This window comes from Pyrgilauda ruficollis, unplaced genomic scaffold (genome assembly GCF_017590135.1).
Source record: "Pyrgilauda ruficollis isolate IOZ18807 unplaced genomic scaffold, ASM1759013v1 scaffold154, whole genome shotgun sequence".
In the NCBI taxonomy this organism is placed as follows: domain Eukaryota; kingdom Metazoa; phylum Chordata; class Aves; order Passeriformes; family Passeridae; genus Pyrgilauda; species Pyrgilauda ruficollis.
Window position 1 is genome coordinate 449,926 of NW_024514099.1, and position 22,698 is coordinate 472,623.

The following is a 22,698-nucleotide window of genomic DNA, read 5'->3' on the forward strand; positions in this document are numbered from 1 at the left end:
CATTTTCTGTAGACAACCCTGATATCATCTGTCCAGTTTCTAGATTTATGAGCAGAAATTATGCTTACAGAAAATACCTCTCAACATGTGCTGCTAATACTGCTGTTAGAGCAGGTCCTTGCATGACATCCCTCTGGCCTCAGCATTCCTGCCTCTCTGCAGCACTGAGGTGTGAGCTCACAGCACCATCCACACCTCAGTGTGCTTCACACAGCCAAACCCTCATGTGCATGACTGAAGAAATAGGACTGCAAGGAAACAACTGGAACTCCAGAAACTGAAGGAGTGCAGGGTATTTCAATTACCTGACAATATCCTATGTTTGGATTTCTGAAAGCATAAGCTGTCAAGACTCTCCTTAAAGCAGCAATACCCATCTCATTTTGGAATGCAGGGTGCTCTGGAAGGGAGCGGTGCAGATCCCTCTCTATCTCTTCTGTAGCAAGATTGTATTTTCCCATCGATTTCTCCACTAGGTCCTCATAATAGCCAGGATGAGTGGTCATTTCATTAATGGCTCCTAGGAGTAGGAGAACAGTATTAAAACCAGAAGAAAACAGAAGGTTTAGCAGGTACAGTACTCCAACATGATAATCTGCTTCCCTTCCATTCTGAGTGTCACCAAGAACTTCGAAAGCAAATATGAAAATATTGTTTCTTTAAAGGTGATTAAAAACTTGAAAAGCATGTGCTTTGGTGATTACCAGCCCTTCATGTCTTCTCTACAGACATTTTTATAATGAGGTTAAAATCCCTCTCAGCCAGAACAAAACAGGAGGCGTGAAGAACAAACCAACTGTGCAGTCACACGGTATCATGAGCTCCCTCTGCAGCTGGCTGTGGGTTTGGTTATCCTAAATAACTCAAAACTTGTCTCTGAGAAAGCTACTTGCCCTGGGAACAGAGCAGATGCAGAGAGTATGACATGTCAGCCAAAAGCAAGAGACAAAAACTCATGAGTTCTATTCCTTCTTCCGAAAATGACACTGTCACCTTGGGCAGGGCACTCAGCCTTAGGGATACTAATACATGCTCACAGAGTTGCTATGAGATTTCACTACTGACTTTACAACTTCTCCAGAAACAAAAATCAAGTGTCAGTAGCACAAAGTAATCTACATAGAAAATATGAGTTATAGATATACAATGAAAATTAGTCCAAACTAGCTGTTAAAAGGACACAAAATAGAGCTCTGCATTTCTGTGCCTATCTTCTGAAAACATTTCTCTAGTGCCCAGCAGCAAAGAGAAAATGTACATGACTATGTATTACCAGGGAAGAAACGGAAAACAAACTTGAAAGCTTCATTAGGTCATCAGATAAAAGGCCCTCATGCTCATATCGTAAGTCGAGTAGCTGGCCTGTGGTAACTATCTTGGGGAGGGTAGAGCTAAAGAAGGCATATGGTGATACATTATGAAAAATGCCTGAGGTAGGATTGATTTCCATATAACTAGTAATAAAATTCTTCAACTTCAAAAAAAACCAACTTTAAGTGGACACATACCTAGAGAATCTTTTATGGCACAGAATCCCAGACAAATATTTTCTCACCATTTTGTCACAAAATGGAAGCACCTAATAAATGTTAGGGTAGCTTTTTTTTTTATATCAACAAAAAAATAAAGATTGTGGTTCCATGCAACATGCCTAAACTTTGGAATTCCTTACAACAATTGCTGTGAAGGTCAAAAGCTTATCTGGATCCAGAAATTATTAAATAAATGGGAATTAGGCTTGCTGGTGGTTGCTGAACATCTAGAAGGTCCCTAAACTACTGTCTTCTTGTTACCGAGTGCATGTTCTGCTTTTTATGTATTCTTCCTTAATTATGTGAGCCTGTTTGAGAAAGAGCATTTGCTGGTCTGAACAAAAATCTTGTCTAAACTTGTCTGGTGCCCGCTACCAATCACAGCCTTACTTATTCCAAATATTTTCAGACACTTATTATGCGCACCTTTAATCATCTTAGAAATCCCTTCTTCCCTTATGCTTTTGCTTATATCCCACAGACACATTCAAATGAAAACCTACCTGAAAAGAGCAGCCAAAGTTCGCCTCTCATGCTTTCTGGAATGCCCTTTAGCACAAGGTCTCTTGTTTTCTCTGTGCGATACATACAGATCCCTTGGCCATATTCAGCAAAGTGAATCTTCCAGGCCTGTTCCTTCAGGAACTCCTTGGCCTAAAAGCAAAGAAAGGCAGGCATAAAGATGCAGCTTCTCTTTCTAACACTCTGACCCACTAAAATCTTGAATGTTAAAAAGCCTGCAATACCCTAACCTTCCAAATTAGCAAGAAATAACTTGGCTACAGTCCCGTTACCTTCTTAAAGGGCTGCCTCCTCCCATTTCCTAGTTTCTATGCCAGTAGACCTTGCTGCTAAGAGAAGCAGTTATACTTAACAGCAGGAATACAATCTCTCCTTGAATTACATCCAACTTTGCTTTTATGTAGTGAAGTTATTTGTACTGGTGAAACAACAACAATTTTTTCTGTGAAAAATACTGCCTCTTCTTAACTGTCTGGCAGAATGAAACTCTTCTGGGTCAGCAACATGGTTTTTAAGGCACACATAACTGAATAGCTGTCTCTCTGGGTGCCTCTCAGAAACCCCGGCCAGCCCCGGGTCAGTAGAAAACGCGGGGGCAGCCCCGAAGTGGCCGACAACGGGGCGGAGGGACGACGACGACACTCTCTGGTGCCCCGAGGGTACTGATAGGCTAGTCGCCTTTGCAGCAGAGGAGACACTGGAGACATCGGTAGAGGATAAAGGCCGACTCTCAGCAGGGGGCCAGTCCAAGGATTATTTGGAGCTCCTCAGGGAGCCCCACACCTCAGTGATGCGCCTTGCTCAGAGTAAAACAAAAGGAATCTCAAGGTTACATTTAAAGGGGGGGAGGAAACCGAAGGTAGATACATTTGCTGACCAATAAAGGCCCTCCAGGAATGCAACCTTAGGGAAGGATATTTGGGATAGTGTATAAAATAATACTTTGGGGGCTGCCCTCTGACCTCGGGCTAATCACTCGACTTGGACCAAAAGTTCTAGATAGAGGGGATGGGATGCTGAGTGACTGACAGAGAGCCAGGGCGGGGATTTGGGGATGATCTCAACACAGGAGAATGATTAGACAGGTAGAGGGAGGGGATACAAAAAGGGGTACACCATTTGGGGAAAATAAGGTGATACAAAACCAAAACCATTACAAAGTATTACAAAGTATAAAAGCACACTAAAACAGCCTTTTCAGTCAGGTGGAGCACTCAGAGATGTATTTTACCAGCTTAGGGTTGAACTCCTCAGGTGACCTGCGCCGATACATCGTCATTAAAGCTTGAGTTGCTGTTGGAATACCATTATCATTGAGGTTGAATTGTCGCTCTCCCTCCGACTCAGAGCTCAGGCTTTTGTGAGGGCTGGCAGAAATTAAACTACTTGACCTTGTAAACACCTGCAGAAGCAGTCACAAGCAATACAGGCATAAAGATGAGCCAGAGTCTGGACTTTTTACTTCACTTTACTTCAAAATATATACATGCTAATGGTTAACAAAAACATAAGCCAGCAGAAATTAGACCAGTAGAGAATAATGAAATAGCTTCCAGTTTCTCAACAGCTCTCCTGAAACACAACCAAATTCTAGAACTAGAATTGCTAGGGTAATGTTAACCCTAAGTAGCCCTGAGCAATTGAACCAGCTCCCTTGATCTGTCAACATCATAAGACTGCTAGATTGTGATTTGGAAGAAAAGTATTTTGAAGAATTTTTTGACTTCTCAAACAGCTTTGAAACTGCATCACAGTTTCAAAAATCTCATGGAGCAGTTCACACCAAATGCCTGAAATTGCAAGTCAGTCATGCATATCTAGACATGCAGTCATATGACAAATTGTAGTAAATGCTTACAATTAATTTGTGTTTATAATTCAGTAGGTAGAATAGTTAGATCCATTTACAGCATAAGTTCCAGCACTATACATGCTCTGGTATACAACAACACAGTAATTATACCTCACCATCAACAAAGCAAGCAGAAAAATTCTTTTAAGACACACATGGCAAACAGGGTAGGGCTCTTCAGGACAGTACAAATGTATGGCTTAGGACAGACTTGGAATGTGAGATCTACCTACATAATACCAAAATTATATACCACAAAAGCCTCTTCTACTTTGAGATCTGAATTCCTATACTTTGCTGGGTTTAACAGAACTGAGGAGGTTGTTATATGATCTGAATTTCATACATAAAAGCTGGAATTCAGCAGAAGGCTTGACATTCAAAGTGCCTAACTGTATCTAATTATAACTTTTAAGAACTATTTACTTTGCACACATATCTAAGAAGGTGGTTCAGAATAGGGTCATTTGATGTTCAGAACAGGGCTGATTTTTTCCCGTTAGGTCAAATGTTCCAAAGTTCACTAGCAGTGCACATGCAAACCTGCTCAGCTCAGACATGGTTTTCAGAAGAATCAAAAGATGGGATTTAGCAGCTAAAGTCTTGAATAAAAGGAGTTTCATGTCAACTGATAATTTCTTCAAATTATTAAAATTCCAGAATTACATTTGAGTTTGACAAGTAAATAGACATTAAAAATACTATTCAATTAAACAGTTAACTATGACACTTTCCAGCAAGACACATGGGCATTTCAGAATCTGACAGCAAGAATTAGACAGCAATGATGATTTCTCTTAGGTTTAACATGAAAAAGATAGATATCCTAACTGAAAATTTTAACACTTCAAGTCAAAGGCATTAACACAAAAGAGGTCACATTTCTGTGCCTAAAGGGTTAGCTTCACAAAAACTTAAAGGTGTTTCCTCTCCCCACACCAGTTAAAATCCTCTTCTAGTAAATTATTCATGTTCCTTCACATACCTCATCATCCGAGCTGATATAGCTTCCAGAAATATTTTTATCCAAGTATATTTTTGAAGTGGTTTGTTGCAGGAAGTCTGAGATCCTCTGTACAAGGAAGTCTCTGTCTTTCAAGTTGGCAAAGAGGAACGTCATTCTGTTTTTTGTGCTGATTGACAGTGGGCTGGGCAGCACACTGGAGCTGTCTGCCTTTTCCACTATTGTCACCTAGGAAGAAACAGTTGCTACACCTTAAGATCTTTAGTTAATCAAGCTGCTTGGTTTAAGAAACCATCACAGTACAATAAACTCTTGCTCCTTCCACCCTTATATCAAATCCCTATGGACACCCCTGCTGCTGCCAGCGAACTCACAGCCTAGGGGGCCCTCTGGGGACACCCCGGGGAGCCCCCCTCCCTCCAAACAAACCACATCACACCTCTTTGCCAGAAAACATGGTTTGCATACAAGGGCTTAAAGCCTGAAAGATAAAAGCTGTAATCCCTCAAAAAACTGGTTTCAATACATATTCCATCAAAACTCCACTGCACTACTTAGCTGATTTTCCTCAGACCGTATTCTAAAAGAATCAGTAAAACAAAATTTCATCTGTGGGATACAAATCTATCAGCTTTTTTGTAGGACTTCCAAATCCCTCTCTCGCTTCCTAACATCATCAGCACAGGCCACAGAAACCCTGGCCTACCTTTTACTGCCAATACATGTGAATAAACCATTTTTGAGATGATTGCTCCTGTACAACTGTACTATAGCTGCGTACTGGGAAAACAGTTCCACAGTGTTATTTTAACTGCATTTTCAAAGTACACAGGAACTTGCAACAAAGGGAAATTAACCCCATGTCTTCCCTTACAAAGGAAAATATCTAACCCTGTGAAGTAAAGGTTTCTGTATGGCCTTCAATTGTTAGGGAAACAGTCACTAATCTAACTGAACTCCAACCTGTAAACAGTACTCATACCACAATCTACTGAGTACAGAGAACGAGTTCCCTGAGGTTTTGGTAAGGCACATTAACACAAAGAAACCTCAGGGATAAGTCATACATACACTGTTGATGAATTATGTAACAGTTGTGTGTCCTAAACATTATTGTATGTCCTAAACCAACTATTACCTTATGAACATATCAATCCATCAAGTTTGTGCAGTTCATACATTGAACAAAACACAAATCACAATTATAAATACTTTTAACTACTGCTTTTATTATTTTAGATGATTTCTTAATGAAAACTGACTTACTGCATTCAGAATAGAAAGCAGATTTAATTTTGCTAGGACTTTGACTTTTGCTCCTTTAACCCTTTTAAAAACAGAAATCAATGGTAAGACATGAGTACTACAATATTGATAGCTCTAGCTAAATGGATAGGATAAACATTTTTCATGCATTCTCTTTGAAGACTTAAAGACTGCAGTGCACTGCTCAGATGCTAAACCACTTCTCTGTTCTCCCCACTTCCTTTTATTTTTCTGTTAACTACAAATCTACTAGTTACTTGTTTACTTAAAGGACTTCACTAATAGCATATTAAAGTTAGCTAAAAAGGGTTCCCTATGTTTCCTGTTCCACTTAAAAGCTGTTCAAGTGCAATCAGCACACAATACAGACAAGTTTTAAAGACACAGGACAGACATTATTAAAGCAAGCTTAATTATAGCTCTGCTATAATGAGAGCTGATATCCACTTATTTCCTATTCAATAGAGACACACAGATATCTGAAGTGCTTTGTCTTGGAGAGGGCACCTGCTGAAGGTGCAGTGAGCAGTGCAGTCAGCCACTGAAACACATCTTTCCCCTTCATAATTTCTTGTCTCATCTGTCAAAACACCTCCAGGATATTACAGAACACTGGAATTAACTTAGGGTTTAACCCAAAGCTTTAATTAGATAGAAAGCTTTCCTTTAATTACTAAAGGTACTGATCAAATGTTCTGAGGACTGTCATTACCCCCCCGGTTTACTGTTCTCTTTCCTGGTGCTGAGACTTGAAGCTGTTCAAACAGAAGCACTTATTCCTTCACCTACTTCTGTCTCTTAAAGCTTTAGAGCTGCTCTGAATCCCATGCTGCTGTGACTGTGGCTATCAAAAGCAGTTGCTGAACCTGCATCCAGGAAAAGAGGTCCTGTTAAATCAAGACTTTGACTCCTCCTCCACCACTTTACCTGCAGGACTGCCATTCCCTTTGATTTTCAGACAAACAGTGCAACCACAATTGAATGTCTCATCCCAAATAACCAAAGTAGTTGCAACAAGCTACTGAGAAGCTGTACTTCAAAATTTCTGAACATGTACTTGTTTTACTCTTAATGATTTGCAGGAGAAAAGAGTGCCTTGAAATATTCTGTGGTTCTTCAGTCAAGCCTAACCGTCCTTGGTTACATCAGCTTTGCTACTATTTCCAAAACTTACAATTTTCCATTAATCCACAAATCAAGTCGACCATAAAAAAGCTCCTCAATATAATTATTTTTTACTGGAACAAACAAACTATTCTTACTGATAATCTGCTTTAAGTAACCAGCTTTAAAAAGGGCAACACACCAATTTGAAAAATACAGACAAAATATTTTCCACCTACAAGAATAAACAATTGCAAGTCTGTATGAAGAGGCAGTTCAAAACTTTAGGATTATGAATCTTTTTATATCAGAAAACAGCAAATCTTATTTGACAGATTCTTTAACAGAATTTCCACTTATCCAGTCTAGGAAGTTTCACCCTCCACTCCCACCTGTGAGGCACAAAAAATGTAAAATTGGGCTGTAAAGTTATGAGAGAGGAACTCACAAGGGTTGTGAAAACTGATGGAAAAAATTCCATGTGAGCTTTAGTAGCATGAATCGTGAACTAAGATACACAGTCATTAAATATTACTTAGAACACATCAGTATGGCATGCTCACAAGAGATTAAAAGGATGAAAAGAGGCATTTCTCCAAAAATAATCAAAAAATAAATAATAGTAAAAAAACCCCACTATTAAAAAAAATAAAAAAGTTCAAAGCTAGGCTGAAATATCTAATAAGACACTGCTTTATTACTTCCCCTATAAATTAAAAAATACAAGTATTTACCTCTCGAAGAGGGATAATAAGGCTGCACAAGTTCTCTTCTTTACTAGTAAAGCAAATGTAGTTTGTAGAAACAAACATCTGACCCAAAATATGCATTTTGTTGAAAGGAGTCCAAAGAGTACAGTCGGTGTGTCCATCTAATTTCTCATCCTTGGGAAGTCGGAACAATGCACGGTATCTCTCGCTCTTTGCTCTGGCATCAAGATCCCTAAAAAAAACCCACAGAAAGGTTTTCTTGGTTTAAGGAATGTATTAATGCATTTTAAGATGTATTTTACACAAATCATTGCAAGTTACCTGCAACACATAACTCAGCCAAGCAAGGAGTATACAGCAAAAAGTTGGAAATAATTTGCCTATAGTGGAGATACAGTTTTCACTTTTGGAAGGTTCTGAAACTACACGAAAAAAAGTCAGCCATGAAGGACTCAGACATTCATCCTTACGTCTCAGAGAGGAAAGACTAAGTGAGCTTTCCATATTCAGCCATACTTTCTGAGAATACATACAGTGAATCCATTTTTTGCTAATAGCAATAAAAAATGCTTCTTTTAGGCTTTTTTATTAACATTATAGAATTCTTAAGGTTAGGGTTTGGTAACAATTTCAAGACTTAGTCTTGATAATGCATTCAGTGCAAAACATTCAACAGTAAGGACAAACAAAAGTGATATAATACATGTCAGATGTCACTAAATAATGAGAAATATAAACAAGGACTGGCTATAATTCTGTACGGTACACTAACATGAACAACATATGAAGAAAAAGTGAAAAAGAAACTAACAAGCTGAAGTGTACCATAAAAGGAGAAGAAATATTTTCCAGATAACTTTTCATCCCTTAGAATTTTACGTTAATTGTTGTATCGCTTTTACCTAAACTATATTCCAGATAGAATTAATAATCTAGATTCTAATTTCTCAATTCCAGTGATAAGACCAAGTATGAATGCTAGGCACAGTTCTTAATAACACATTAATCACTTTATTACCATCCCATACAGACATAAAATGGCCTTACAACATATACCAAAATGTGGCCAGTGTCAGGAGTGTCAGGAGATACACTAAAGAGCTTCTGAACAAATGAGCATTTGGCTCAAGAAAGTATAATTTTGCAACATACTCACATTCAGGTGTTTTCCATTTCCTATTTCAACAAGATACAAGGGACTTATATTTGAATAATTATTCACATTTTGTTGTAATAAATCATTCCTTCTGGAGTAACAGTAAATGGCCACAGCATTAGAAAACCGTTGGACAAAATCCTGCAAGTAAAAGGACTGAGGAAGGAACAGACGAGTAAGAGCTGATGCTACCTACCGTTTTAGAGCAGATACTTTTTTGGGGGATTTCTTTTTCAGTTTGGGTAATGACCTGTCTTGTTCAAATCCTTCATTGTCCAAAAGCTGTCGCATAGCTATATTGGCAAGCTGTTCCATTAGTTTAAATGTCTCACTGATATTAAGGAATACTGAGAAGAAATGTTCACTTGACCTTGTGCTCACTTTTATCATATCAGGGAAGAGCAGTGTAGCATTCTTCTCAAGCTGAGTGATATCAACCCAACGGATAACTAACTTTGCTGAACAGGAGCAAACAAAAAAACAAGATTCAGTACAAAAATGAGCATATTCAGGAGCTTTTACCTTCCTCTTCCTATAAAATGCATTCAAGCAACTTTTTCTAGCATCCTGAAAAGTTGGGAGCACAGCATAAATAGATCAAGTTTGTACAAACAAACCACTATCACCTGACAGACAGGAGATCAAAGAGTTTAAATATCATTTACGGAACACCAAACAAGCATTACAAAGCTCAGTAAGCTAACATGATGTATCATTGTCACTGCACTTGCTCAGACTCTGATGTCCTCTTTTCCTATGGAAGCAAAGAAACACAGTCTAAACACATCAGACAGGCTTGTATTATTTTTATACAGTAAAACGTTTCAAATATTACAGCCATGACAGAACCTACGCTTTTCTCCCAACACCAGTACAGGTGGTGTCCTTAAAGCAGGGGCTAAATCCCAAGACTGATCCATTGCCCATAACGAAAAACTGCTGAATTGTTCACCTCCACCATGCTTTGAATTAACTCCCTATAGAGCAGAGTGGTTGCATCCACACTATGCAGTTCTTTATTCTGGGTCTACTCTGAAACCTTTCTGATGTTCTGGTGTTGAGCAAATGTAGATGTGTCATTTAAGGTTGCAAAGTCTGCCAGAGTAGTACTTGAGGATTGTGTAAGAGCAAAAGAGAAAGACAGAACTGGTGTGATTTTGTCCCTATTCCCTTTTGGGAATAGGGGAAAAACCATGTCCCTAGACAATGCCAAGTACTGTTTTACAGAGAACTACTTTGAGAAAGACCAAACAAACAAGGGAACAAGCACATAGTTAAGCAGTGTGACAAAACAGGGAATTGCTCCCTGCTTCTCTTTTCCTCAGTAGTGTCTTTGTACCCTCAGTGATCAGTAGTGAAAAGTAGCAAGCTACAGGAGATTTCCTAACCATTTTCAGATGCACAAATTATCGTTCCACTGAAAACATACCTTCCCTGCCCATGAGAAAAGAGTAAAAGCAAAGGTGATTAATGCTGAGATACACCCAGCCCTGACGGGGAACCTTCCCCTTCCAGTAACTGCAGGAGTAGTAGTTCACTAATTTCTCTTCCTCTGGCATCCCAAACAGCTTGTGAAATTTCACTATGGCTTCCTTGAATTTTTCAGTGTCCTCATCCTCTTTGATGCCATTGATCTTGTTGTACTCAGCAATGATGCCCTGGTAGGGAATAAAAAAAGAACACATCCTGTTAGTGGCCATGGGCTATAAGATATCCTAATTCCCATTGATATCCAGGCCACAGGGCACTACGGTTATTGCAATGCCAAGGAAGTCGTTCAGTGAGCTCTTATTGTTCTGCTCACTCTTTGGCTTATGTAGTTATTTACTTTATTCAAAGCTTTCTTTTTGAAGATCTTACTCTGTACTGTGCCTATGTCAAAGCAACCAAACACCAACCACTTGCCAGTTTTAAATTAACCAGCCTAACTCAAATACTCTTAACAGCCCTGTGAAGCACTTATGATCTACAATAATTTCCTCTTCCTTCCTGAGGAGAGACATAGCATTTCACATGAAATTTTTCAGAAGGAAAAAAGTAAAAGGGAGAAAAGGAACTGTTGTTCTTTAGGGAAAATTTTGTATTACTTCTATGACCCCTTTTATTGGACCTTGAGCATAGAAGAAGAGCAAAGGGTTGGGAGGGAGAGGGAGAAAGAAGAAAAAAAAAAATCTTCCATTAGATTTACTAATAAGATGGAAAAAAAATTCCCACTTTCAGGTGCAGATGACCGTAATGAAATTTGAAGAGGCAACACGTGAAAAGATGTTTTTCAATATTTTTAAAGACTATGGTTCATTCTGTTCTATACTGAAGCTGTTTTATTTGCTTATTTTCCCAATCTCCTTTACAACAATCTCTATTGTCTTTTGTATACAAGTTATAAAATTTTTGCCTTTTTTGTGACTTTTTTCCTTCAACTTGCTCCATATTTACAGGAAGAGCAGAGTATAACACAGAAAACCATTGTTCACATTTAGTATTCATCCAACTCTAAGAAGTAACAATTTCCTTAAGGATTATACTTCAAAACACAGATGTCTTCATATATAAGGTATTTCCATGACCATCTATAGCATTCATACCTGATTCACTGTGGAAACACAGGCAACTGTGGGATTTGTAAGGGAGCTGATTTACTATATGAAATGTTAAAAGAGGAATGAGACAAAGCCAATACTTGGAACACACACCAGTAAATACAGCAATTTTTCTTACAATCTTTGCACAAAGTATGCATTTTTAGATAATTCTTAGTACAAAAAAAAAGTACTTTTTGCCAGTATAGTTATTATCTGACCTATAAAGAGAAAAAGAAATTCTGAAAAAGCCAACACTCCCACTTCCCACCAAGCAAACAAATAAATGAAACAGCAACCCTTAACACCTATATGAAGTGTAAATGTCAATACTACAGGATTTAACTACACAGAAGAGGGGGAGTGCACATTATGAGTGCATGAAAAAGAAAATTAAAATTAAGCCTTGCAATGGAAAAACAGACAACTGTCAAAGTTTAAGACAGTGCAATTAATTTTAGAACTTACAATGCCTTAAGCCCTGCCTATGTTTATATGGGTTTTTTAAAAATCACACTGCTCTAAGCTACATGCACTATTCTCAGTTTCCCTGATTTTTACACACGTGTTGCTACTTAGCATCTGGTAGTCCTTCAAAGAGGCAGAGCAGCCTGAAGACTACCAGCTCCAATTTGTTTCAAATTCACATCACTTCTCTTTTCCCAGTCATATTTATCACTAACAACATTTGCAGTAATTAATACACTACCTGTATTTTTCCTCTGACAAATGTATTTATGTCATTCTCATTTTCAAAGATTGAAAGAGTTTGCAACAAATTCTGTTCCAGCCATTCCCAGTGTTCAGTGATTTCCTTCCTTGAGCAACCTATATAAAAAACAAACAAACCAAAATCACAAAATAAATAATTCACTAGTGTCAATGTCCCTTCAATCACAAACAAAAAACTCTAAGAAAACTTGCCAGTAAGTGGAGATGCAATATTTCACTAGATGCTGACCTTCTGGAAATTCCAAAATTTTCTCCCATTTGCATTTAATTTAACAACTCCAATGAAGGCAACAGAAAGCAACATTCTGTGCAACTTCCAGGGGAATGTCACAATTCTGCTTGTAGTACAGATACATAAATCATGCTGCAGAACAGCCTACATATGTTATCAATATTTCAGAACCACAAATGATCGCCACTGCTACTTCTCCTTAAAACTACTGGATGCAATCAGACCTTTCTAGATCTCAGGAGGTGGTCTGAACACTATTTTATCTCTTATTGGCTTTTACACTGCTGTAAAAAGCAATGATTAAATGCATGAGCTATGTATATAAAACTAAACTGTCATCAGAAAAATTGCTTAGCTTGTAAGAGCAGTGACAAGCAGTGCAGACACACTATCATGATGAACTGTTTCTTAAAGCTATCTCTTTCTGGTGTGGTTCATAAATTATTTTTCATCACATCTTCAGAAACTGCTTTGGCTGATTATTCTCAACCTGTAACAATACATCTCTTTTTTTCCCCACTGCTTTTTGTCTCCATTATCTCACTATTTACTCTCCCAATCTCCCCTACAGCAGATCACACAATCAGCCCAAAACCTCCACCCCAGTTATCAACAATTCATCATGACAGGCTAGGTCTTTCTCTTTGCTCTGTTCAGGGCTAAAATACATACTTGCTGCAATGTTTTAAACTACAGGTTATTTTATTGCTGTTACTGGAAAGTTTTTACCTATCTTAGCACATTAAAAGTAATTCCCCATTTTACCAACATTGGCCTTTTAGGTAAATTAAGCAATAACTCTGACTCTCAGGAAAGGGGAAGAAACCAAATTTAACAGTTAAAACACTGCACTTTGAAATACAGAGCCCTCAAGACTGGCAGGAAATAAAAATGAAAATAGCTACAACATGGCAACTTGCATGAAAACGCACATAATTGCCATTACCACAAAAAAACCTACAGCAGTTCTATACCTGAAAAACACACAACGCCACTGTAAAAAAAATTGACTTTATAGGTGGAGAAGGATCTAAAAAAGTTGTTCACTTCCAAACAGAATTTAGATATAGCACCATTTTCACCTTAAACTGAGCATAGCACACTGTGGGGGACACTGGCACGGGACACAGGAGTGCTACTACAATATGAAAGGCTGGTTGTGTACAGCATTTTGCATTCCTAGACAATCAATTGTTCTTGAAAAGTAAATAACAATTCTCCTGTATAACTGTGACACCTTTAACTCAACCCTGCACTGGAAAAAGGGCTGTTAGCAAGACTTCTCCCCAGAGCTATAAGGCTTCAGATTCACCAGCCAGAATCCTCACATAGCCTAGACCAGCAGAGTTAATATCCAAGAAAATTCACATCCAAATCTGTCTATATTTAGAGCAGACAAACCCCCCTGGATTACTTTCATCCTGAGAATACTCTTGTACTGAGCAAGACCAAATGTCATGAACAAATCACAAAACAATCACATTTCTTTGAGTCACTCTGTACAGCTGCTTACTGAAGACGGAGATTAGTTCTTTATTGAAGGCAGAGAAAAAGACAAATTTCTGTAAAAACAGATTACAAGTACCAAATATCCAGCAGTCTAACCTCAGAGAACAGGGAGGGACAATGCAGGACAAATTAGAGTTGCATAGCTAAATGCAGCCAAAGCCCTTAGTAACCTGTATAATTTTAACAACCCTTGATCAGTTCGAAAGGAATTGCTTTAGTTGCAAATTCATAAAATAACCACAGCACAGAGCCTTAGGGAACACTGGGCTGCTCAGCTTCAAGGTTGCATAGATAAATTATTTCCTCTCTGTAAAATTTTACCTCCCTGCAAGATCCACACTATTCCCCTCAAGTGACAAGACTACACTAATGCAGTCTTTTAATTTAACCAAAACAACTAAACTATCAACCAGGTATTATGAGACTAAACATTTAAGAAACACTTCACAAAATGGAATCACAGACATATAAATTAACTATGTTAGCAACTTCAATTAGGGTTAAGATTCATAACTGAAGAGCATGTTTATTAATACTAGCTTAAAATGAAGACAGAGTAAGACAGAGTACTTCTACATAAAATACACAATATCTTTCTCAGAAGAACAACAAAATTCTCACCACTCAGCAGCACCATAAATTTCTACATGTATGATACATGTATTTATTCTGAGACCGTAACTCATAACTATTCCTTCCATTTTATTCCCCTGCTTATCTTGAGGACACACTGCAGGTATAAAATTAGTCATTACCTATAGGTGTCTTGCAAAAAAAATCTAAAGAGAAATCACATGGCCTATTTCCAAAGTATTAAAAATCATTTCTGAATACATGCACAGTATAAGGGTCTTTGAAGAAACATTACTTTGTTGGGAGCTTTGCGATATGCTATTTTCTTTGAAAGGGAGTCTGCAAATAGCAAGAAAACTTGTGTCCTCAGCAGCCCCCTTTCAAGTTTATGGGATGGAGGTGGCTACTAATTGCTGTGTGTAACACTGACTTGGTGGGGGGGAAGGGGCTGGAGACAGAGACCACTCACCCCGATGGTCATGTGGCAACACACAGAGATTATTCTCCAGCCCTTCCTTATAAAGGGCATTTGAAAAACCTGGTCTGGATTTTTTCATTGGTCTGATCCCTACACCCCTTCAGGTTCTGGCCAGTGAAATGCCTGCAGCCTTGGGAGAGATGTGATTGGGTGAGGCACCTGTCAGTCAACCCAGGGGCTGGTAAATTCACACAGTACCAGCCAGCTTGTACATGTGGCAACAGCTGTGCACTGACATCTGGATGAAAATAAATAAACATACAGGTAAAATAAACTTTTACCATTCTTTCTCTTCTGAGATCCATGGAAAGCTGACATGCATTACTTATGGTCACAGCAGAGTAGCTGACAGTAAAAAGCTTGTTAAATGCAGATTTGGGAACAACCTTCATAATACTGACAACTTTGTCAATATCTGGCTTTTGTATTAGCTGCTACCAAAGGTAAATTATGTTATATGAATTTTAAAATCTTCAGGGAGTTGGTACTAAAGGGTGTAGAGGGGAAAAAGGTTGTTTGAACTGATGCCTTCTTTCAGATCTGATACTATCAAAAACAGTAAGAAATACTTGTGCTAGTAAGAGCTATTAGCAAAACTTCCTGTTGGATTCAGAAGGTGACACAGCTTTGATATCACCTTTTGTTATAAATGAGAAGCTTGACTAGGCCAATATTCAAGCAGCAATCAATTTATTAATTAATATGGTAAAGTACAAGCAATACAGTCCTGTGTACAGTGGGGGAAATTTTCCCTCCAACTGCACACCTATAGTTGAGGCTTACAGATATTTACAGGGGTAATCATAAGCTTTCTCAGCAGTTTCTATTCCCAATTTTTACGTCACAATTCTATACACTATTGTGATTTAGTTTTTCTCAGGATGTATCCCAGAAAGGAGTATCCCCAGATGGTGGAGTTCCGGCTTCCGAAAGAAGAAAGAAATCTCCCAGCTGGTGAGATCCAGATTCCAGATGTGGGTCCACCTTTTAATTGCAAGGACTATAAATCTCATAACAGCGATGTCCAGCTTCCCTTGGATGAAACTATCAGTCCTTGAGTTGATGTTTGTCTTCCTTTCTTAAGCTGCTTTCCACTGTTTTGTTAAGGCGTCGAGATAAGCATGTTTCCTTTTTATATGTTCTAAAGCTATATTTTCAAAGATCCTTAATACAAGCAATATTCTAAAATTATACTTCAAAAGGTTATTATTGCAAAACTCTTTAAGGCTTAGCTACAAGCAGAAAGTTCCTGTCAAACAGCAACATCCTTAAAGCTTTAATTCAAATGCTCCTAAATCAACTTAAGACTTATAAAGGTTAATTGCAAACAAAGGATAGGTTCAAAGGCCTTCTTCCATGCTTTACTTCCTCAGTTACTTATTAGAATTCATCTTTATAACTGTCCCATGGTCGGTTTCCACACATATCACAATCAGAGATACACACGTTGCCTGTATGTACCTGACACGAAACACAGCTTTGTATTTCACACTTTGCCAGACACAGAAATAATATGCTCCTAAGAACAGAGCCTGGTTTGAACTAAAATTATTAGATCTGCAGCAAACTTTCATCTGTTTTTCCTTCTCCTTCCTTCTCAAGAGGGTATTTGTCTGGAGGAAAAGTCATCCAAATAATCTAAATGTCAAATTTCATTGGGAGAATGGGCACTAATGAAGTGGCAGAGTTAGTCGAGAAGAAGCCTACAGCATCATTAACCAGTATTTTTGAATGTCAGCCAGCAGTGGGGGTGCTGGAGGTTACCAGGCCACTAAAGAGATGATAGGCATGTATGCACTTCTCATTTGTTCTCTCTTCTTAATTCTCTTCCAAATTAACAGAGTTTTGGCTGCTGCCAAACACTTTGTTGCCAGTGAAACTTTTGAGCTGGAGGAGCTGCACTGAAAAGTTTTCATTTGTCAAGACTGAAAAGCAATACTATCAAACCAATGATCTGACCTGACAAGCTTGGCCAATCAAAGCTAAATGACTTGCATCTTCTGGATTGAACTCCAGACACTATTTTCAGAGACAGCAGACAAAACCAGAGACTAACTCCCTTCTGTTTAATGTTACTTGCAATAGGTACCTGACCACAGAAATAAACATTTAGTACAGCATCTGATACACACAAAAATCCTATTTAATGTACAAAAATATAAACTTAATTGTTTTCATTACTATAATGACAAAAGGAGTAGTCTTACTGCTAGATCTGTCCAAGGTGGAGCATTAAAGACCAAAACTCTTGAAAGTTGTTGCATCTGTGTAAGAACATATACTTCTGTAGTTAACTTTAATCTAGCTACCATCTTGCTGAATTCTAAGTACATCATACATAGAAGACCACACACTGAAATAAACATCCAGGAGGCAGGGCATCCCTGGGATCTAGGTGTTTGTCCTGGGGGAGACAGGAAATGCCTCACTGCTATACAGTATTTATGTGAGTGCTGGGGCTGCACTTTCTTCCTGGTTATCATTGCAAGGGAAACCAGGTGCCCTGTCTGGCTAACTGGGTGCTATAATCCAGGTACTCCTCCCACCATTCTCTTTAGAGACACCCCACTGCCCAGGAATGCTGCACTTTAGAAGTGCTGTAGGAGTGAGCCCTGGGCATAAAGAAGAGCATGCAAGGAGGAGGAATTGGTACTGCTGCTCTGGGAACACCTTTGGGAGAAGAAAAGTGGGAAATAGATGTTTAGATGTTTTGTCCCTGCTCCATGGCCATTTCTGGTTTCATTCAGACATTATGCTTAACACCCCCCCACACCCCGCCCCTGCTGGCATTCAAAGTCTGACTAGCAGAAACTCTGGTGCTACTGAATTTTACCACTACAGCAGGTCTTCATTCTGACCCATTTATTTGTCCTGACATGACTGTGCTCAGCAGGAAGGATGCTCTCTTATTATGTTATATGACACAGTACCCAGGAAGAATAAAAATCCACATCAGTGTATTTGCCCTTACCACATGCAATTGTCCAGTAGACCAAGGAGTCTGGTGCTTGGTAGAGGATTCTGTATGGTGCCACTCTGGCACTGGAGTCCAACACAACATCAAGAGTACCCACAAGGAGACCTGTAGAAGAGGAATTTCTGATGAACACACAGCGATGGAAAATTCTCCCATAGGAGAGGGCTCTGCAGCACCTCCCCACTCCATTTCACCCTCCACAGCAAAATGCAGATCTACGTATTTGTCCTCACACTTGTTGTCTCAGGCTGTAAAGAGGAAGAGTGATTTAACAGGGAAACATCTTCAGCTTAAACAATACTTAACTCTTTAATGTACATTGATGTAATGTAGATCAACATAAAGACAGGCAAACAGAAGCAAAGCAGAAGGTAGTTGTGCTATAAAATCATGTTTAAAAGTTATTTAACTATTTCCTGTGTTTCATACGCTGCTGGAACCCTGAAGAGTAAAAAACCTACCAACTACAAACCCTCCTCCAACACCAACAAGAAATCCCAGACAATACATCCTAGAACGGTTCAAAACTAGAATGTCAGCTAGGTAAAACTAAAGACTTCCAGCAAAAATAATTGTGCTACTTAACAGTCTTGATTATTTAGGGTAGAAAGGATCAAAATGCCTTAAGAGTCAAGCGTTTTTCAGATGAAAGGATACTGAGGAAAGACAAAGCCATACTGTTTTCCAGAAGTAACTTTGAAAATTCTTTGCTACTGAGAGAGCCACCAACAGTCGCTACCAAAAGCTACCAATAATTCCTAACTATATCTCCACAAATTCTAGATCCTATTTTTATAATAAACTATACTAAAAACAAAACTCTACCCTACCAAACTCTCTGCAAGAAGGACCTATTTATTTTTACACTATGTCAAAGTTTTCCCATTTTCCATCTCAAAAAGAATTTTCCTCTCCCCTGCAGAGATGTCTGATTTAAATTTTCATGTTGAAGTTCTCAGAAAATTGTTTGGGAAAAAAAAAATTGAAATATATAAACAACAAAAGGATGAACTTCCAGAGATGTTTTTTCTATTAGGGTAGGAATTAGAGGTTTTTTCCCAAACAGCTGAAATAAACTGCATGCACCAAAAACATTTTAAAACTCTCCTGTTAGAAGTTCTCCTTTCAAGTCTCATGTGTTCATCCTTTATTGTCATAGTTTTATTAGTTCCTCATCTTTCTCTGCTGAAACCGGTATATGCAATACTGCTTCACTTGCTGGTCCTTCATATTTGTGCTGTGCATCAAAGATATAAAAGCAGTACTCTTTTTCCATCTCAGTAGATCCCTCAAATGTGAACTGAAACTGATACTAAGAAATACCCCACCCACCAGTGATGTTGTATTTCCCCCATTCTATCTCTTTTATTTGTATTTTGTTTTATACACATCTTCTCAGGTTGGATCAGCTGTAATCTCTTTCTGCTCAATGAATTAACATGCACCACTTCTTAATCCAAGAATTATGCAAGACACGAGAAACAAGTCTGGGCACATCAGGCCATTAGTAAGGTGTGCTACAAAGCTATCTTACAATTATAGGATACAAACACAAAATATGAATGTAAAATATCCCAATGTACATTAGTCTCACTAGCTTTAGTTGCCCCTCATCTCTCACACATTTTGGTTACTGGTTGTACACTGACAAGCTCCCTCTGAACAATTCTCCACCAGCCCTTCTAGATACACCCTGGCTCCTTTCAAATTCAGGAGAATGAAGTAGGTTAAAATGTACCTTTTTTTTTTTTTTCCTCTTCATCTGAGCTTCACAAATGCAGTATGGCCTTGGCCCAGAAAGCATATGTCACTTCAACCAAGGGCAAAATCCTCAAACACATAAAGCTGCCAGTACTGCTCAACTAAAGTGGGGACCAAGCCAGACACTACACTATGTTCACCATCTGGGTTTGCTGCAAATACAGCAGGAATATTTTCTTTTTGCTTTTCAGTTTCACATGACTACTGACAGTAATAAATATGCAATAGGCATGATGTAATATCTGAATAAAGTTGTATGCTGGCCAAATGCAATCTTCTCTGAGATGCAGAAACACTGTTCATTCCCTGTATTCATTAAAAACATGCTTGTTTCTTTCCTCCTGCTGTATTTCCAAATTCATTGGCATGTGGGTGGTCCTGCCAAACAATTCTGCCCCTAGTTCTTGCAGCGCTGTAGAAACTGGGATAGGCAGGTACGACCAGGAAGTCAGAATAAACTGACTGACTTGTATAGCAACATCAGGTTCAAAGGAACTTCCCATCCTACTTTCTTCTCCCCTGGATATGGTAGACAGGAGAGGAACATCCCCCTGTGCCACCAAACACTGCAAGACAGAGCAATGTATTTAAGAAATGTGAAGAGAACTATGAAAAATAAAACACCAACAAAAGAGAGAAGCCAGCAGTGACTGAAACAGCAGATGGCAGGTAGGAAAGGAAAAGCAAACAAATCCTTTCCAACGGTGCAGTAAGTGGGAGTTGTTCAGGGGCTTTTCAGTAAAAAAATTGAAAAAATAACCAGGTATTGAGGTCAAAGGAAGAAATCTGACAGAATTCCAGAACATCGCATGGAAATTCAAATCTGAGCTTACCAAGGTAACTGCAACTGACAGTTTATCAGTAACATTTTACTTGTATCATGCGATTGCTGTTTTGACAGACAATATATGTGATACTCAAAAAAAGCATGTGTTTTTATCACATGAAAACTCGTGCAATCGTGCAGCTGGGCCTGCTTGCTCTCCTTCATGAACTGTTCCTTTTCATGTTGTTAGGTCAGTGTCAGTTGTTTTGGGTTTGGGTATTTGTTATTTGGTTGGGTTTTTTTGCAATGCAGACATGTGACGCAACCAGAATGAAATCGCAGCAGTTCATATTGATAATTTGTTTGAGGATTTTCTACATGAAGTAGAAATGAAAATTTAAAAAAAATATTAAGAGAATTTTAATACTGTTCATTAGCTCATTAATTCTTCATGTTGCAAGTACCTTTTCAGATATGATTAAGTAACTGAGTTTCTACAGAAACAGAACAGGCAACTAAGAATCATATTACTTATATCAGACATTAGACTGGCCCTTGGGCAAGAGCCAATGAATTACCCAGGCATCAAATCACATGACTATACTAACTGCAATGTTTTCCCCATTATTTCATCAGGTTTCTGACTGCATAATGAAATAAGGGGAGAAATTTCCAATGTAAGAATACTAAATCTACAAGCCCTTGTTGAAGTAAGAGGTTTTCATGAGACAAGGTTTATTTAAAACACATGGTATAATTTGTAGGATTAGCATCTGGCCAAATGATGGGAGCACCAATCCTGCAGGCGCTTGAGCATGAGTAACCATTTATGTATAAACAGCCCCATCACAAACACGTGCCAAATTTCTTTGCAACCATACCTATAACATGGGGCAGGAGGGGAAAAGGGAGGCATAATGCCTTCACTTTACTTGATACAACTTTTTAATAAAGTCAGGTTCCTCTTTTGCAAACTTGAATTCTAAAGCGAAGGTCCAGAAGATTGATCAATATTGTCTTTTTCCATAAAACATAGGCATTAACAGAGGAAAAAGAATGATATGTAATATCTGGAACCAGGAAATACAAAGCCACAATTGGCTGAGGGCCTGGGCAATTGCTCTCACAACATGTTACTGGAAGGACATACAATGCACTAGAGGGAATTACTGGAAAAGAGGTTCAGTTACCCGATGCACTTTGTGCTGTAGGAAGAAACCACACTACATTTTACTTAACTGACCACATTCAGTGGTGGCTCACATTTAGTCATAAGCTGGAGGAGAAGCCTATAACCCTTACAGAAAGTACAGATTAATAGTTTATATTCATTAATTAATGGATGATGTGCTCTACTTGTGTCCTTACAACAGCAACCAATTTTCAACCTTGGTTTTTTGCTAGAAGGAATTATGACCATGAAGCCTCACCTCCTCCATAACACAGACCCCCTTCACAAATTATTCCTATCTCACCAAAGGGTATTTTTCAGAAAGACAGGTCATCTTGATTTGAAACCCAAGCCAATAGCTTCAGCCAGCTGAGATTCTTCCAAGCACCACTGCAGTTCCTTTCTCCTTAGAGACCAGTATTCCAGATGACTTACAGTCCAGACTGATCACAAACTACCCACAAACTGAAATCTAGTGATGACCTGTAGAATCAACCTGATACATTTTAAGCATGCACACCTCAGAGTACATAGACTCAAACACCTGTCGTAAGTCACAGTATCTGTGACTATTTGGACATCCATGGCACAGGTCTTCGCTGCAGGAATATCTCTCTCTCTTCTTTCTTTTATCTTTCATAATAATTTTCAAGTGTCTTTGTAAAACATCAATTACTAGTGTTTTTAAAGGAGAAGCAAGTTTATGCACTGTACACATGAGCAAACTCTTTAGTAGCAAAGGATTTTCTTACGACAAACAGTAACCCTCTTCCACAGAAAGCCATGTTTTCATTTAAAACCACAAAGACTGAGT

At 38.5% G+C, this 22,698-nt stretch overlaps 1 protein-coding gene across 1 annotated transcript in view; it reads right to left on the reverse strand.

The window, feature by feature from the left end:
• Positions 1 to 22,698, reverse strand: part of TBC1D9 (TBC1 domain family member 9) — a 49,688-nt gene that overhangs the window by 17,323 nt on the left and 9,667 nt on the right. Inside the window, exons 2-10 of the mRNA XM_041461802.1 lie at positions 18,181 to 18,291; positions 12,395 to 12,513; positions 10,536 to 10,764; positions 9,303 to 9,564; positions 7,975 to 8,182; positions 4,892 to 5,098; positions 3,286 to 3,456; positions 2,036 to 2,186; positions 306 to 520 (exon numbers count right to left, since the gene is read on the reverse strand). Of these exons, the coding sequence (XP_041317736.1) occupies positions 306 to 520; positions 2,036 to 2,186; positions 3,286 to 3,456; positions 4,892 to 5,098; positions 7,975 to 8,182; positions 9,303 to 9,564; positions 10,536 to 10,764; positions 12,395 to 12,513; positions 18,181 to 18,291 (1,673 nt within the window). The remainder of the gene's footprint in view (positions 1 to 305; positions 521 to 2,035; positions 2,187 to 3,285; positions 3,457 to 4,891; positions 5,099 to 7,974; positions 8,183 to 9,302; positions 9,565 to 10,535; positions 10,765 to 12,394; positions 12,514 to 18,180; positions 18,292 to 22,698) is intronic.